A 17113-nucleotide genomic window follows, 5' to 3' on the forward strand; every position below is an offset into this window, starting at 1 on the left:
TAAACTTTTAGATAATAAAGCATTTGACCTTTCTTTTGAATTAACAACAGAGGATTGGTTGATTTCCAGGTTTGAATTAAGTATAATATTTAAGATGATTGATGAGAAAAGTATCATCCAACCATCGGGTATCTCACTGCACCCTTAAATGCCGTGTCTTGAAATAAACAGACAGACAGATTAAAAGTAATTTTACATTGTATAACTGTACTTCTGACAGCCAACTTTCTAACTCCTCCCATAACTTTATGACGTCATAACATTCCCAGACGGATTATTGAGTCATTGTTACTTTTACACTTAAGACATGACTCTGCCTTTGTGCTGTAGAATTTGTGAATTTTGTCTCTTGTATAATAAGGGACTATCATTTGTCCCAACATCACAGGCCTCAGACTTTGATGCAGTTAAAGACTTCCAAAAGTTTTTCTGCAGTTTAAGATCAACTGAGTTTTAATTAATGGGGTTTCTCCCTGTGCACCTGCCAATGTTAATCCATTGAACGAGACAAGTTACAAGACAGGACATATTGCTAATGTTCTTCCCATTGACAACCTGAAAGACAATTCACTTGTGGGCGGTGGTGGTGATGACGGCCTATTGGATGACGTCGTCCATCAGGATTCCCCAAAAAAGAAGACACTCTGGAGTCAGATGTGAAGGAGGAGGTTGATCATCAGGAGTCAGGTGTGAAGGAGGTTGTTGATCATCAGGAGTGAGATGTGAAGGAGGAGGTTGATCATCAGGAGTCAGATGTGAAGGAGGAGGTTGATCATCAGGAGTCAGATGTGAAGGAGGAGGTTGATCATCAGGAGTCCGATGTGAAGGAGGAGGTTGATCATCAGGAGTCAGATGTGAAGGAGGAGGTTGATCATCAGGAGTCAGATGTGAAGGAGGAGGTTGATCATCAGGAGTCAGATGTGAAGGAGGTGGTTGATCATCAGTGAACCTCTAGGATTGTTGCTGGGCTGGCATTTACACTTCCACCGTGGTCATATATTTTGATACATTGAATGTTGATATTGTGTTATATGTTATATATTTGTACCTCCTGTTTCATGAAGTGATGTCACAAGTACTGCCCCTTTATACACAGTGCATTCTGAGGTTTTCAGACCCCTTCACTTTTTCTACATTTTGTTACGTTACAGCCTTATTCTAAAACGGATTAAATATTTTTTTCCCCCTCATCAATCTACACACAATATCCAATAATGACATGACAATATCCAATAATGACATGACAATAGCCCATAATGACATCACAATGCCCCATAATGACAAAGCAAAAACAGGTTTTTATAAATGATAAATGAGAAAATGTGATTTTCTTTAAAAAACAAGAACATTTCTAGGTGACCCCAAACTTTTGAACGGTAGTGTACTGTTACACCATGTAGGAGCAGTATAGACCTAGTCTGTTCATTATATACATCTAGACGATTTATTGTTACACCATGTAGGAGCAGTATAGACCTAATCTGTTCATTATATACATCTACATGATGTATTGTTACACCATGTAGGAGCAGTATAGACCTACAGTAGCTAGCTACTTATTTAGATTTAGTTTAACTTAATGAAACTGCCTTAAATGTGCTGTAGTAAAAACAATTGTTTTGCACTAATCGATCAACACATTCCTGTCTTTGTATGTCTCAATATAATAGTATTATTTAATTAAATCCATTTAAAATAATCTTTGTCTGAAAATAAAATATGATCCTCAACTGCGTTTCCCACTCCAGTCAGCAGACAGCGATGTGCGTCTTTCAGGCGATGCTGCTGCGGTGACGTATAATCTAGTGGACGGTTCTTCAGGAACAGCTCGTCAACCACCTCGGTAGCTTGCTAGCCAACATAGCCGAAAGATTCAAGCTATTTATACGCTTTCGGTGTATATTAGCTACTGTGTTTTCGACACACTTAGGTTGTATCTACTTGTTAACGTATTTAATATTACATTATTTTGTATTTGTCAGCTATAGTAGCTGGCTGGTTAAATTAGCACTAGCCTAGTCGCTAATGATAGCTAGCTAGCTATTATCCCCGAACATGAGCTCCCTAAACTACCCACCCTCCTGTTAAAGAAGAGGCGGTCTGCTGGACGGAGAAAGAAGCTCTTGTGAAAGAGGGGAAGAAAGAGGAGGATGTCACAGTAAAACAAGAAGTAGAGGGTGAGGCTGAGGCTGTTACCCTGAAAGAAGAAGAGAAAGACGTTTCAGTGAAAGAAGAGGAAGATGAGAAAGAGGAGGAGGATGTTACAGTAAAAGAAGAGGAGGATGAGAAAGAGGAGGATGCAGTTTTTGGTGTGAAAGAAGAGGAGGTTGGAGATCTGTTTACCTCTTGAGCCTATGGGGGGTGCTATTTCGACTTTGGAAAAATGTGTTCCCAAATTAAACTGCCTCGTACTCAGTTCTTGCTCGTACAATATGCATATTATTATTACTATTGGATAGAAAACACTCTCTAGTTTCTAAAACCGTTTGAATTATTTCTCTGAGTGAAACAGAACTCATTCTGCAGCACTTTTCCTGTCAGGGAGTGAGATTTCAGAAATCGAGGTCCCTGTTCTGAGGTCAGTTTATAAGTCCCCATGTAAGCCATCGGGCTACATGCACTGCATACGTCTTCCTCTAGATGTCAGTAAGCGGGGAGAATTTGAATGGAGTGGATTGCGCAATCTGGGACCTTATATTAGACCCTGGAGCGGAAGTACTGTCCTTTTCAACGGTGCGCCTGGCGCAGTAGGGACATCAGAGTGGGCTCCTGCCAAGCTTTCGTTTTGCCAGTTCTATATCTCCGGTCATGTTTTTATTCGTTATAGTTGTTAAAGACATCATAAGGTAGTTAATTTAAACCGACTTATAGCAATTTATATCAGTTTATTGCGATTTTCTGGCATTTCTTTGTGACGCGCTTTCAAGAGTTGGACACCTTTCCGGCACATGCCGAACGTTAGCGGCTATTTCGACAGGACAAGAGGACAGCTTTCAACCAAAAGACGATTGTTCTGGACAAAGGACACCTTTCCCAACATTCTGATGGGAGGTCATCAAAAAGTAAGAACTATTTATGCTGATAAATCGTTGTTCTGTTGAAAAATGTTAAATGCATAAGCCGCCATTAATTTCAGTGTAGCCTTGCTTTAGCGCACGCTGTATTGCGCAATAACGTTAATTTTAAAAATGTAACAAAGCGATTGCATTAAGAACTAATTTGTCTTTCATTTGCTGTCCACCCTGTATTTTTTAGTGTCAAGTTTCTGATTATTTATTGATTAGAATAGGTTTCTCTCCAAGATGGCGCCTGACATTTTCTGGGCAGCTTGGCTACTATTCTCATTGTATAACCACGATTTGTGCCGCTGAATATGCACATTTTCGAACAAACTCTATATGCATTGTGTAATATGATGTTACAGGCCTGTCATCTGAAGAATTCTGAGAAGGTTAGTGAAAAAAATTATATATTTTGGTGGTGAATACTTTATCGCTATGTTTGGCTGGAATCAATGCTGTTGTGTGGTTTGCTATTGTGCTAAGCTAATATAACGCTTTATTGTGTTTTCGCTGTAAAACACTTAGAAAATCTGAAATATTGTCTGGATTCACAAGATCTGTGTCTTTCAATTGCTGTACGCTGTGTATTTTTAAGAAATGTTTTATGATGAGTAATTAGGTAATACACGTTGCTCTCTGTAGTTATTCTAGTCGCTTTGGGGAGAGTTGTCATGGTGGCTGCAATGGTAAACTCTGATTTATACCTCAAATATGCAAATTTTTCTAACAAAACATATGCTATACAATAAATATGTTATCAGACTGTCATCTGATAAAGTTGTTTCTTGGTTAGTGGCTATTTATATCTTTATTTGGTCGAATTTGTGATAGCTACTGATGCAGTAAAAAAATGGTGGAGTAAGAAAAGTGGTGTCTTTTGCTAGCGTGGTTAGCTAATAGATTTACATATTGTGTCTTCCCTGTAAAACATTTTAAGATGCTAGTATTTACTTGTGACGCTATGCTAGGCTATGCTAGTCAGCTTTTTTACTGGTGGGGGTGTTCCCGGATCCGGGTTTGGGAGGAACTAGAAGTTGAAAGATGAACAATACTTTCATATCACATCAAAATAAGTAACCAGTCGCAATACCCCAAACGGTAAACCAAATTAGTTTCTCGTAATTTCACCTTCCTTTAGGCTTCTTTTTCTCCTTTGGACTTTATATGGCGGTTGGAAACCAACTTTAAGGTGCATTACCACCATCAACTGGACTGGAGTGTGGACCTCAGTTCATCTTTCAATCACCCACATTGGTATATACCAAGACAGTCATGAAGAGGGCACAACAAAACCTTTTCCCCCTCAGGAGACTGAAAAGATTTGGCATGGGTCCTCAGATCCTCAAAAGGTAATACAGCTGCACCATCGAGAGCATCCTGACCGGTTGCATCACCACCTGGTATGGCAACTGCTCGCCACCTGACCCTGATTCGCTACAGAGGGTAGTGCGAACGGCCCAGTACATCACTGTGGCCAAGCTTCCTGCCATCCAGGACCTATATAATAGGCGGTGTCAGAGGAAAGCCCACAAAATTGTCAGAGCATCCAGTCACCCAACTTATAGACTGTTTTCTCTGCTACCACACGGCAAGTGGTACCGCAGTGCCAAGTCTAGAACCAAAAGCCTCCTCAACAGCTTCTACCCCCAAGCCATAAGACTGCTGAACAATTCGTAAAATCACCACCGGACAATTTACATTGTCCCCCCCACCCCCCTCCCTTTTGTGCACTGCTGCTACTCACTGGTTGTTTGTTACCTATGCATAGTCACTACACTCCCCTACCTTCATGTACAGATTACCTCAACTAGCCTGTAACCCCGCGCACTGACTCGGTACCGGTGCCCCCTGTATATAGCCTCCACACTGACTCGGTACCGGTGCCCCCTGTATATAACCTCCACACTGACTCAGTACCGGTGCCCCCTGTATATAGCCTCCACACTGACTCAATACCGGTGCCCCCTGTATATAGCCTCGTTATTGTTATTCTCATTGTGTTACTTTTTATTATTACTTTTTATTTTAGTCTACTTGGTAAACGTTTTCTTCTTCTTGAACTGCACTGTTGGTTAAGGGCTTGTAAGTAAAGCATTTCACGGTAAAGTCTAAGTTGGTGTCTTGACGAATTTGTAAAAAATGGTTTGTCATAAAACACTATATATATATTTTCTTTTAAATGTTGCTGACACCCCTCCCCAGAGGTGTCTCATTATTGGGATTCATTGCTGATTCTTACCTGTAGCTCACTATGAAGTGTCTAGTGATACAGGTTAAGGGTCCTGTTGGAGATTGGTGGTTGGTAGCGGAGTCGAGGGAGCAAGCAGGGTTGGACACGGCCATGTTATTATCCCACACAGTCTCTGTGGTTCATATGAACCCCATTCCTGGGAATTAGATTTGATTACAAATCGCCCCTGTCTGTTACCACAGAAGGGTTCCGTTTGTCCCATTCCCAGCTAGGTTTCGAGGCGCTTTGTCACCAGTACCTATGACTGGTTGATAGGGGAAACCTCCATGCTTATTATAGAAAAAGTATTTAGGGGAAAAGTATTTAGTAAACTGAAATAAAATAACAAACCTGTTTGAAAAATTTTAACTATTCCAAAACTATCTTTGACTCAAACTAAAATAGCCTAAAATAATATTATATTAAATAATAATATTAGGTTCAGTTTGAATAATTCATATATTGACTTAGGGCAAAAAAAGAATTGGGTTTTAAATATTTTTGTGGTTTTAAAGCTTCTGAACCTGGTGGCTGGTAAATGCTGCCATGGGATGGCAATGTTTCAAATAGACCTAGCTTGTGTATCACTATCACCTGCTATCACCAGAAATACTTTAAGAAATTAGGATATTGGAAACTCCTTTCGATTCGTATTAATAGATTAACTTCTTACGGTGTCACGTTCCTGACCTGTTTTCTGTTAGTTTTTGTATGTGTTAGTTGGTCAGGACGTGAGTTTGGGTGGGCAGTCTATGTTTTCTGTTTCTATGTTGGTTAATGGGTACCTAATATGGCTCTCAATTAGAGGCAGGTGTTTTTCATTTCCTCTGATTGAGAGTCATATTAAGGTAGGTGTTTTCACACTGTTTGTTGTGGGTGGTTGTCTTCCGTGTCTGTGTCTGCGCACCACACGGGACTGTTTTCGGTTTGTTTTGTACATCGTTCTTTTGTGTAGTCAATTTTCCCTGTTCGTGCGTTCTTCGTGTTATTTGTAAGTTCGTATTGTTCAGGTCTGTCTACACATTCGTTTTGTTATTTTGTTAGTTATTTCAAGTATAGTTCGTTTTCTGTCTTCGTTGTTTTGTCGTGTCTTAAATAAATCATGTCATCATACCTCGCTGCATATTGGTCTTCCGATCCCTTACTCCTCTCCTCGTCCGAGGATGAGGAAGAGCTAGAAAGCCGTTACATACGGCTGCATCTCGCTACAGGGATCGATATGACAACAGCCAGTGAAAGTGCAGGGCGCCAAATTCAAACAACAGAAATCTCATAATTAAAATTCCTCAGACATTCATGTGTCTTATATCATTTTAAAGGTAATCTTGTTGTTAATCCCACCAAAGTGTCCGATTTCAAATATGCTTTTCAGCGAAAGCACTACAAACGATTATGTTAGGTCACCACAAAACCACAATAAGCGCAGCCATTTTTCCAGCGAGATACCTTTCACAAAAAGCAGAAATAGAGATAAAATGAATCACTAACCTTTGATTATCTTCATCATATGACACTCATAGGACTTCATGTTACATAATACATGCATGTTTTGTTTGATAAAGTTTACATTGGCGCGTTACATTCACTAGTTCCAAAAACATCAAGTGATTTTGCTTAGCCACATCGTTTCAACAGAAATACTCATCATAAATGTAGATGATAATACAAGTTATACACATGGAATTATAGATATACCTCTCCTTAATGCAACCGCTGTGTCAGATTAAAAAAAAAAAAACTTTACGGAAAAATAAACCATGCAATAATCTGAGACGGAGCTTAGAACAATAGCCAAATTAGCCGCCATGTTGGACTCAACAGAAACCAGAAAATACATGATAAATGTTTCCTTACCTTTGATGAACTTCATCAGAATGCAGTCCTAGGAATCCCAGGTCCACAATAAATGCTTGATTTGTTCGATAATGTCCATTATTTATGTCCAATTAGCTACTTTGGAATTGTTTACCAAACGCTCTAAACAAAGTCACAAAGCGCGTCCACTATAACGTGACGAAATGTCCAAAAGTTCTGTAACAGTCAGTAGAAACATGTCAAACGATGTACTGAATCAATCTTTAGAATGTTGTTAACATACATCTTGAATAACGTTCCAACCGGAGAATTACATTGACTTCAGTTGACCGATGGAACGGAACTCCCTCTCAAGTGAACGCGCCAGTTCAATGCATGGTCACCTCATGCCAGTGATTACTCATTCCTGTCTCCTTCGGCCCCCCTTCACATTAGAGTCATCAGTAGGAAGTGAAAACTCATCCATATCTCGCTGTAATTTCAATGAGAGCTTGGTTGAAAATCTGCCACCCCCAGAAAAAATCCAAACAGGAAGTGGAACTTCTCAGGTTTTTGTCTGCCATATGAGTTCTGTTATACTCACAGACACAATTCGAACAGTTTTAGAAACTTCAGAGTGTTTTCTATCCAATACTACTAATAATATGCATATATTAGCAACTATGACATAGGAGCAGGCCGTTTACTCTGGGCACCTCTGTGCACCTTTCATCCAAGCTACTCAATACTGCTGCTACAGCCATAAGAAGTTAAAGAAAAGAACATTGGCATGAATTACCCTCCTTGAACAAGAAGCACAACATTACAAATATTTTCAGAGATGTGAGATAATGAACTTGTTCTCTGTAATATTGCATAGCTTTACAATCGTGACATTACATACTTTCAAGCAAAATAGGCATGTTTCTCGACTCATACCCTGACTTTAAGAAGGGATTTAGTGAGAATTAGCTTAGGAACTGCGTGTCACAGCATGACAATGTGAACGCGATTGGTCGACCGTCTCTTGGACGGGCGTTATATACGCTTTGACATTTTCTGGAATATTTTTTATTTGAAAACTTTTTTGTTTAGTTGCCTGCCTATTGAATTTGGAATGCACTGTACTGTTCATCTCTGAAACTCACTGAGATAATTCCTTTGATCCAGCAGTAGCAATACAGGGATATAACATCTACAGTGAAGACAGGAATGCTTATGGAGGAGCTGTTGCTGTATACAGTGCATTTGGAAAGTATTCAGACCCCTTGACTTTTTCCACATTTTGTTACGTTAAAGCCTTATTCTAAAATCGATTAAATTATTTTTTCCCCCCTTTCAATTAGCTTCTCTGCAGATTCTCTCAAGCTCTGTCAGGTTGGATGGGGAACATCACTGCACAGCTATTTTCAGGTCTCTCCAGAGATGTTAGATTGGACTCATTTCCGGGCTCTGGCTGTGCCAGTCAAGGACATTTAGAGACTTGTCCCGAAGCGACTCCTGTGTTGTCTTGGCTGTGTGCTTAAGGTCGTTGTCCTGTTGGACGGTGAACCTTTGCCCCAGTCTGAGGTCCTCAGCGCTCTGGAGCAGGTCTTTCATCAAGGATCTCTCTGTACTTTGCTCCGTTAATTTTTCCCTCGATCCTGACTAGTCTCCCAGTCCCTGCTGCTGAAAAACATCCCCACAGCATGTTGCTGCCACCACCATGCTTCACCGTAGGGATGGTGCCAGGTTTCCTCCAGACGTGACTCTTGGCATTCAGGCCAAAGAGTTCAATCTTAGTTTCATCAAGCCAGATAATCTTGTTTCTCATGGTCTTAGAGTCTTTAGTTGCCTTTTAACAACCTGCTTGGAGTTTGACATGTGCCTTTTTACTCAGGAGTGGTTTCCATCTGGCCATTCTACCATAAAGGTCTGATTGGTGGAGAGCTGCAGAGATGGTTGTCCTTTTGGAAGGTTCTCCCATCTCCACAGAGGAACTTTGGAGCTCTGTCAGAGTGACCATCAGGTTTTTTGTCACCTCCTTGACCAAGGCCCTTCTTCCCCAATCGCTCAGTTTGGCCGGGTGACCAGCTCTAAGAAGAGTATTCCATTTAAGGATGATGGAGGCCACTGTGTTCTTGGGGACCTTCAATGCTGAAGACATGTTTAGGTACCCTTCCCCAGATCTGTGCCTCGACACAATCCTGTCTCAGAGCTCTACGAACAATTCCTTCGACCTCAATGCTTGGATTTTGCTCTGACATGCACTGTAATATGTGGGACCTTATATAGACAGGTGTGTGCCTTTCCAAATCATGTCTAATCAATTGAATTTACCACAAGTGGACTCCAATCAAGTTTTAGAAACATCTCAAGGATGATCAATGGAATCAGGATGCATCTGAGCTCAATTTCGAGTCTCCATAGTAAAGGGTCTGAATACTTAAGTAAATACATTTGCAAGAATGTAAAAAAAAACTGTTTTTGGTTTGTCATTATGGGGTATTGTGTGTAGAATGATGGGGGGGGGGGGATTTTGGGGGGGGGATTTTTCAATTTTAGAATAAGGCTGTAAAAAAAAGGAAAATGTCTGAATACTAAACGAATGCACTGTATACCACTGGCAGAGTTTTCTACCTCTGACAGAGTTTTCTACCATTGGCAGTTTTGTATACCCGATACGTGGTATAGAAAAGTCCAATCTTAGGAGAGTGCATGGGAGGCACTATATTGTGTATCTGCAGATGTCTATCTGGTCAAAACCACTGATACAGGAGCCCCTCCACCCTCTGGTGGATGGATCATGTCTACAGAGAAACTTAGATTCAAATACTTAGATTTGTGTGTATTGGTTATATGTTGTGAAATTGTTAGATATCACTTGTTAGATATTACTGCACTGTCGGAGCTAGAAATACAAGCATTTCACTACACCCGCAATAACATCTGCTAAACACGTGTAAGTGACCAATAAAATTTGATTTTGATTTGAAATAAACGTCCTATTTATCAAATGTGCTTTTGGTTGGGGTCAACATGACTCCAAAGGATTTGAATTTGTTAAAATTCCATATTGATACAGAAACACAAAACCATGATTTATATTTATTAAGAACAAGTTGATTGACAAAGTCATGAAAAATTGGAAGGATTGAATAAACCACATTTTCGCTATGATAAAAGATATGCCTCTGGGGTCAAAATGATCCATGTCAGAAGTGTGGATCAATGCAAATGTGTAGTGGGTGTAAATTTTGCTTTAAATTCTCATTCGTTAAACACGAATCAATCAACACATGCTTCTCTTTGAACGACTTAATATAATATTAACCTTTTATTAAATAAATGAAAAATAAACGTTTGGTTCCTCAGCAGATGGCGATGTGCGTATTTTAGGTTCAGGCTATGCTGCCAGTGTGACGTATAATCTAGTGGACGGGACGCTCCTTCAACAACAACAGTTAGTCAGACACCTCCGTAGCTTTCTAGCAAACACAGCTACAACATTCACGCACTTTGCAATGTTTTTGTGTATATTAGTTGCTGTGTATTAAACACACTTCTGTCGTATGTACTTGTTGGCCCATTTAATTATATATTTACGTTGTTTGTCAGCTAGCTGGTTTGTTAAGTTAGCTTAGAACTAGGCTAGTCGCTAATGCTAGCTAGCGAACATCCCCGACCATGAGTTCACTAAGCTACTCTCCTCCTGATAAAGAAGAGGCGGTCTGCTGGGCGGAGAAAGAAGCTTTCGTCAAAGAGGAGGAGGAAGAGAAGGATGTTACAATACAAATACAAGTAGAGGGCGAGGCTGTTACTGTGAAAGAAGAAGAGAAAGACGTTACAGTGAAAGAAGAGGAAGACTCGTTCAGAGTGAAAGAGGAGGAAGATGTTACAGTAAAAGAAGAGGAAGAGAAAGAGGAGGATGCCGTTTTTGGAGTGAAAGAGGAGGAGGGGGAGATGACTGTTACATTGAAAGAGGAGAAGGAAGAAGAGGAGGTTGGAGATCTGTTTAACACCAGTAAGTACCGTCTCTGCAGTCGTTGAACCAATATTCAGTAAAGGGGTTCTACACTTTAATGTTGTTCTGTAGGAATGGCTGAAGCTTCACTGTAACATGTAGAACATCAAGAGTGGACCATCAACAAAACGTTAACAATTGATCAAATGCATCCAAATGACAATGTCTGATACTGTAGTCCTCAATATCTCCTATTAGATTAGCTCAGTATTTAGTCTTAAAGGGGCAATCAGCAGTTGTTTCTTGAATAAATCACTTAAAGTGACTCATAGATAATAAACAGAGAGTAGCAGCAGCGTAAAAGAGGGGTCTTCTACACTACCCACAATGCACTATTTCTCAACATCATATGGAGGATCTACTCTGTGCAACCGAGTTTCTATGCTAGCTTGGTAGCTAGCGAAAGTGTGCAAACGTTAGCCACACCTCATGCTTTCATGCACTTTGTGGTTGTGTTATCTAGTAGAAACGCGTTAGCACGGTAGGTTCTGGTGCCTTCTTCCCGTGGGCTCAAAATGAAAGAGAAAGTCATACCTGCTTGCTCCTTTTATTAGGTGTTTATATGGAGTAAAAAAAGCTTATATTTTGGGTTCTGATGGCGTATGACAGTTTAACATTTATAGGCATTTATAACTCTACCTACATGTACATATTACCTCGACTAACCGGTGTCCCCGTACATTGACTATGTACCGGTACTCCCTGTATATAGCCTTGCTATTGTTATTTTAATGCTGCTGTTTAATTATTTGTTACTTTTATTTTGTATTTTTTTACTTAACACTTATTTTTCTTGACTTCTTTTTGGTTAAGGGCTTGTAAGTAAGTCTGTAGCCTTGAATGTTATCCAATGTGTTAATATGGTTACTGTTGTTCCATGTGACGCTTTGAGCACCGAGATGTCTTAGATCTCAGACAGTAGATGTCTAAGATCTCAGACAGTTGTTTTTACTCCATCACATTAAACATACCTAGATTCCATGCCATTAAACATACCTAGATTCCATTACATTAAATATACCTAGATTCCATTACATTAAAGGCAAAACATACCTAGATTCCATTACATTAAAGGCAAAACATACCTAGATTCCATTACATTAAAGGCGAAACATACCTAGATTCCATTACATTAAAGGTGAAACATACCTAGATTCCATTACATTAAAGGCAAAACATACCTAGATTCCATTACATTAAAGGCAAAACATACCTAGATTCCGTTAGATTAAACATACCTAGATTCCATTACATTAAACATACCTAGATTACATTAAAGGTGAAACATACCTAGATTAAATTACATTAAAGGTGAAACATATCTATATTCCATTACATTAAACATACCTAGATTAAATTACATTAGCAAATCTTGGTCAACCAAGAGTCATCTGTTCTTTCTACCAATCACCCCATGTGTTTTTATAAAATCAACTATATGTACATAACTTGTCTGATGCTTTAAGCACGATGTTTGATTAAATAATTACAGATACACAAATTACTAGAGGGAGCCAGTCATCAATATAACCTAACCAGAAGAAGAAAATTATACAAATCTAAAAGTAACTTTTATTGCCATTGCCAACTATGTAAAAATAGCCTACATAAAGCCTACAAATAAAAACATTGCAGCCTGCTGGTAGAAAATATCCTAATTAAAAATAAATATCCTATAAATCACATTGGCTGCACAAACTTGAAACATTCTATCAACTGGGTCAGCTGAAACCCGCGATAGCAAGCTTGCGACATTGTATAAAATATTCTGGGCCCTCAGTTTCCCCTTCCAGTGAGTTCGGGACAGACACAGCTTTAGGCTATTTTTGCAAAGGATAAGAAGTCATCTTAAATACGGGATCTTGTTGTCAGACAGTTTTTTCCATTCAGATCTCTGAAATGGACTTGAACTACCTAACATTTAGTGTCTCCTTATGTTACGCTGGGAAAACAGTTTTCATGGGCACAGAAATCCTAAATCATTTCAGAGATCAAATCAAGTTTATTTTATATAGCCCTTCGTACATCAGCTAATATCTCGAAGTGCTGTACAGAAACCCAGCCTAAAACCCCAAACAGCAAGCAATGCAGGTGTAGAAGCACGGCGGCTAGGAAAAACTCCCTAGAAAGGCCAAAACCTAGGAAGAAACCTAGAGAGGAACCAGGCTATGAGGGGTGGCCAGTCCTCTTCTGGCTGTGCCGGGTGGAGATTATAACAGAACATGGCCAAGATGTTCAAATGTTCATAAATGACCAGCATGGTCAAATAATAATCAGGAGTAAATGTCAGTTGGCTTTTCATAGCCGATCATTAAGAGTATCTCTACCGCTCCTGCGGTCTCTAGAGAGTTGAAAACAGCAGGTCGGGGACAGGTAGCACGTCCGGTGGACAGGTCAGGGTTCCATAGCCGCAGGCAGAACAGTTGAAACTGGAACAGCAGCAAGGCCAGGTGGACTGGGGACAGCAAGGAGTCATCATGGCCGGTAGTCCTGGCGCATGGTCCTAGGGCTCAGGTCCTCCGAGAGAGAGAGAAAGAAAGAGAGGAGAGAATTAGAGCGGGCATACTTAAATTCACACAGGACACCGGATAAGACAGGAGAAGTACTCCAGATATAACAAACTGACCCTAGCCCCCCGACACATAAACTACTGCAGCATAAATACTGGAGGCTGAGACAGGAGGGGTCAGGAGACACTGTGGCCCCATCCGATGATACCCCCGGACAGGGCCAAACAGGAAGGATATAACCCCACCCACTTTGCCAAAGCACAGCCACCACACCACTAGAGGGATATCTTCAACCACCAACTTACCATCCTGAGACAAGGCCGAGTATAGCCCACAAAGATCTCCACCACAGCACAAACCAAGGGGGGGGGGCGCCAACCCAGACAGGAAGATCACGTCAGTAACTCAACCCACTCAAGTGACGCACCCCTCCTAGGGACGGCATGAAAGAGCACCAGTAAGCCAGTGACTCAGCCCCTGTAATAGGGTTAGAGGCAGAGAATCCCAGTGGAGAGAGGGGAACCGGCCAGGCAGAGACAGCAAGGGCGGTTCGTTGCTCCAGAGCCTTTCCATTCACCTTCACACTCCTGGGCCAGACTACACTCAATCATATGACCTACTGAAGAGATGAGTCTTCAGTAAAGACTTAAAGGTTGAGACCGAGTCTGCGTCTCTCACATGGGTAGGCAGACTATTCCATAAAAATTGAGATCTATAGGAGAAAGCCCTGCCTCCAGCTGTTTGCTTAGAAATTCTAGGGACAATTAGGAGGCCTGCGTCTTGTGACCGTAGTGTACGTGTAGGTATGTACGGCAGGACCAACTCGGAAAGATAGGTAGGAGCAAGCCCATGCAACACTTTATAGGTTAACAGTAAAACTTTGAAATCAGCCCTTGCCTTAACAGGAAGCCAGTGTAAGGAAGCTAGCACTGGAGTAATATGATCAAATTTCTTGGTTCTAGTCAGGATTCTAGCAGCCGTATTTAGCACTAACTGAAGTTTATTTAGTGCTTTATCCGGGTAGCCGGAAAGCATTGCAGTAGTCTAACCTAGAAGTAACAAAAGCATGGATTAATTTTTCTGCATCATTTTTGGACAGAAAATGTCTGATTTTTGCAATGTTACGTAGATGGAAAAAAGCTGTCTTTGAAACAGTCTTGATATGTTCGTCAAAAGAGAGATCAGGGTCCAGAGTAACGCCGAGGTCCTTCACAGTTTTATTTGAGACGACTTTACAACCATCAAGATTAATTGTCAGATTTAACAGAATATCTCCTTTTTTCTTGGGACCTAGAACAAGCATCTCTGTTTTGTCCGAGTTTAAAAGTAGAATGTTTTCAGCCATCCACTTCCTTATGTCTGAAACACAGTCTTCTAGCGAGGGCAATTTTGGGGCTTCACCATGTTTCATGGAAATGTACAGCTGCGTGTCATCCGCATAGCAGTGAAAGTTAACATTATGTTTTCGAATGACATCCCCAAGAGGTAAAATATATAGTGAAAACAATAGTGGTCCTAAAATGGAACCTTGAGGAACACCGAAATGTACAGTTGATTTGTCAGAGGACAAACCATTCACAGAGACAAACTGATATCTTTCCGACAGATAAGATCTAAACCAGAGTTTGGATTTAACAATGGTTTTAACCGAGAGTCATCTGAGGTTGATTGACAACACCCAAATGGATACTGTCATTAACGCGGTTCTTCAATAATTACACAATTCTTAATACTGTTGCTGTTTAGTTAGTCACATGTTCAACTATCATCAGCTGATCCAGGAAATCGTTTTCTGAATGCCAGTCAAATGACAAACATCACGACATAGGTATATTTGTTGTTTGGTGACCTTATGGGTCCTACAGTAGGTCTATATTATTGTTAGGTGAAGTTATGGGCCAATTTGGCAAACACTTACACACCCTCATTGTCAGGCTGATGGCAAAGCTAGCCAAAGTATATTTTACTGGTTGAAGTGTTTGCACGCGCCATGAAGACAGGACGCACCTGCTAAAATCGGTTTCCTATTGAACATACTACTTTTAAGAAATATTATAGTTTGATTACATTTGAGGGTATCTGAGGAGTAAATAGAAACGTATTTTGACTTGTTGAAATAAAGTTTTGGGGTAGATTTTTCGATTCCTTTGTCTGCATGTTGAACGAGTGGATTACTCAACAATTGTTTACAGACAGATTATTTCATTTATAATTAATTCACTGTTACACAATTCCAATGGGTCAGAAGTTTACATACACTAAGTTGACTGTGCCTTTAAACAGCTTGGAAAATTCCAGAAAATTATGTCATGGCTTTAGAATCTTCTGATAGGCTAATTGACATCATTTGAGTCAATTGGAGGTGTACCTGTGGATGTATTTCAAGGCCTACCTTTAGACTCAGTGCCTCTTTGCTTGACATCGTGGGAAAGTCTAAAGAAATCAGCCAAGACTTCAGAAAAACAATTGTAGAACTCCACAAGTCTGGTTCATCCTTGGGAGCAATATCCAAATGCCTGGGGGTACCATGTTCATCTATACAAACAATACTTCGCAAGTATAAACACTATGGGACCACGCAGCCGTCATACCGCTCCTAGAGATGAACGTACGTTGGTTTTGAAAAGTGCAAATCAATCCCAGAACAACAGCAAAGGACATTGTGAAGATGCTGGAGGAAACGGGTACCAAAGTATTTATATCCACAGTAAAACGAGTCCTATATCGACGTAACCTGAAAAGCCTCTCAGCAGGGAAGAAGCCACTGCTCCAAAAGCGCCATAAAAAAGCCAGGCTACGGTTTGCAACTGCACATGGGGACAGAGATCATTATTTGTGGAGAAATGTCCTCTGGTCTGATGAAACAAAAATAGAACTGCTTGGCCATAATGACCATCGTTATGTTTGGAGGAAAAAGGGGGAGGCTTGCAAACCGAAGAACACCATCCCAACCGTGAAGCACGGGGGTGGCTGCATCATGTTGTGGGGTTGCTTTGCTGCAGGAGGGACTGGTGCACTTCAAAAAATAGATGGCATCATGAGGAAGAAAATAATGTGGATATATTGAATCAACATCTCAAGACATCAGTCAGGAAGTTGAAGCTTGGTCGCAAATGGGTCTTCCAAATGGACAATGACCGCAAGCATACTTCCATAAGATGAGGCTTAAGGACAACAAAGTCAAGATATTGGAGTGGCCATCACAAAGCCCTGATGTCTATCCTATAGAAAATGTGTGGGCAGAACTGAAAAAGCGTGTGCGGGCAAGGAGGCCTACAAACCTGACTCAGTTACACCACTCTTGTCAGGAGGAATGGGTCAAAATTCACCTAACTTATTGTGGGAAGCTTGTGGATGGCTACCTGAAATGTTTGACCGAAGTTAAACAGTTTAAAGGCAATGCTACCAAATACTAAATGAGTGTATGTAAACTTCTGACCCACCAGGAATGTGATGAAAAAAAAAAAGCTGAAATAAACCGATCTCTCTACTATTATTCTGACATTTCATTTTC

At 40.5% G+C, this 17113-nt stretch overlaps 1 protein-coding gene across 2 annotated transcripts in view; it reads left to right on the forward strand.

Annotated features, from left to right (window-relative positions):
• Positions 1 to 10510: 10510 nt before the first annotated feature.
• The window catches only part of LOC129839064 (zinc finger protein OZF-like), a 442535-nt gene continuing 435932 nt past the window's right edge, over positions 10511 to 17113 (forward strand). For both annotated transcript variants that reach the window (XM_055906334.1, XM_055906332.1), the window contains exon 1: positions 10511 to 11089. In XM_055906334.1, coding sequence (XP_055762309.1) covers positions 10753 to 11089 — 337 coding nt within the window. In that variant the 5' untranslated portion in view covers positions 10511 to 10752. The remainder of the gene's footprint in view (positions 11090 to 17113) is intronic.

The sequence above is a fragment of the Salvelinus fontinalis genome, chromosome 40 (assembly GCF_029448725.1).
Source record: "Salvelinus fontinalis isolate EN_2023a chromosome 40, ASM2944872v1, whole genome shotgun sequence".
NCBI lineage: Eukaryota > Metazoa > Chordata > Actinopteri > Salmoniformes > Salmonidae > Salvelinus > Salvelinus fontinalis.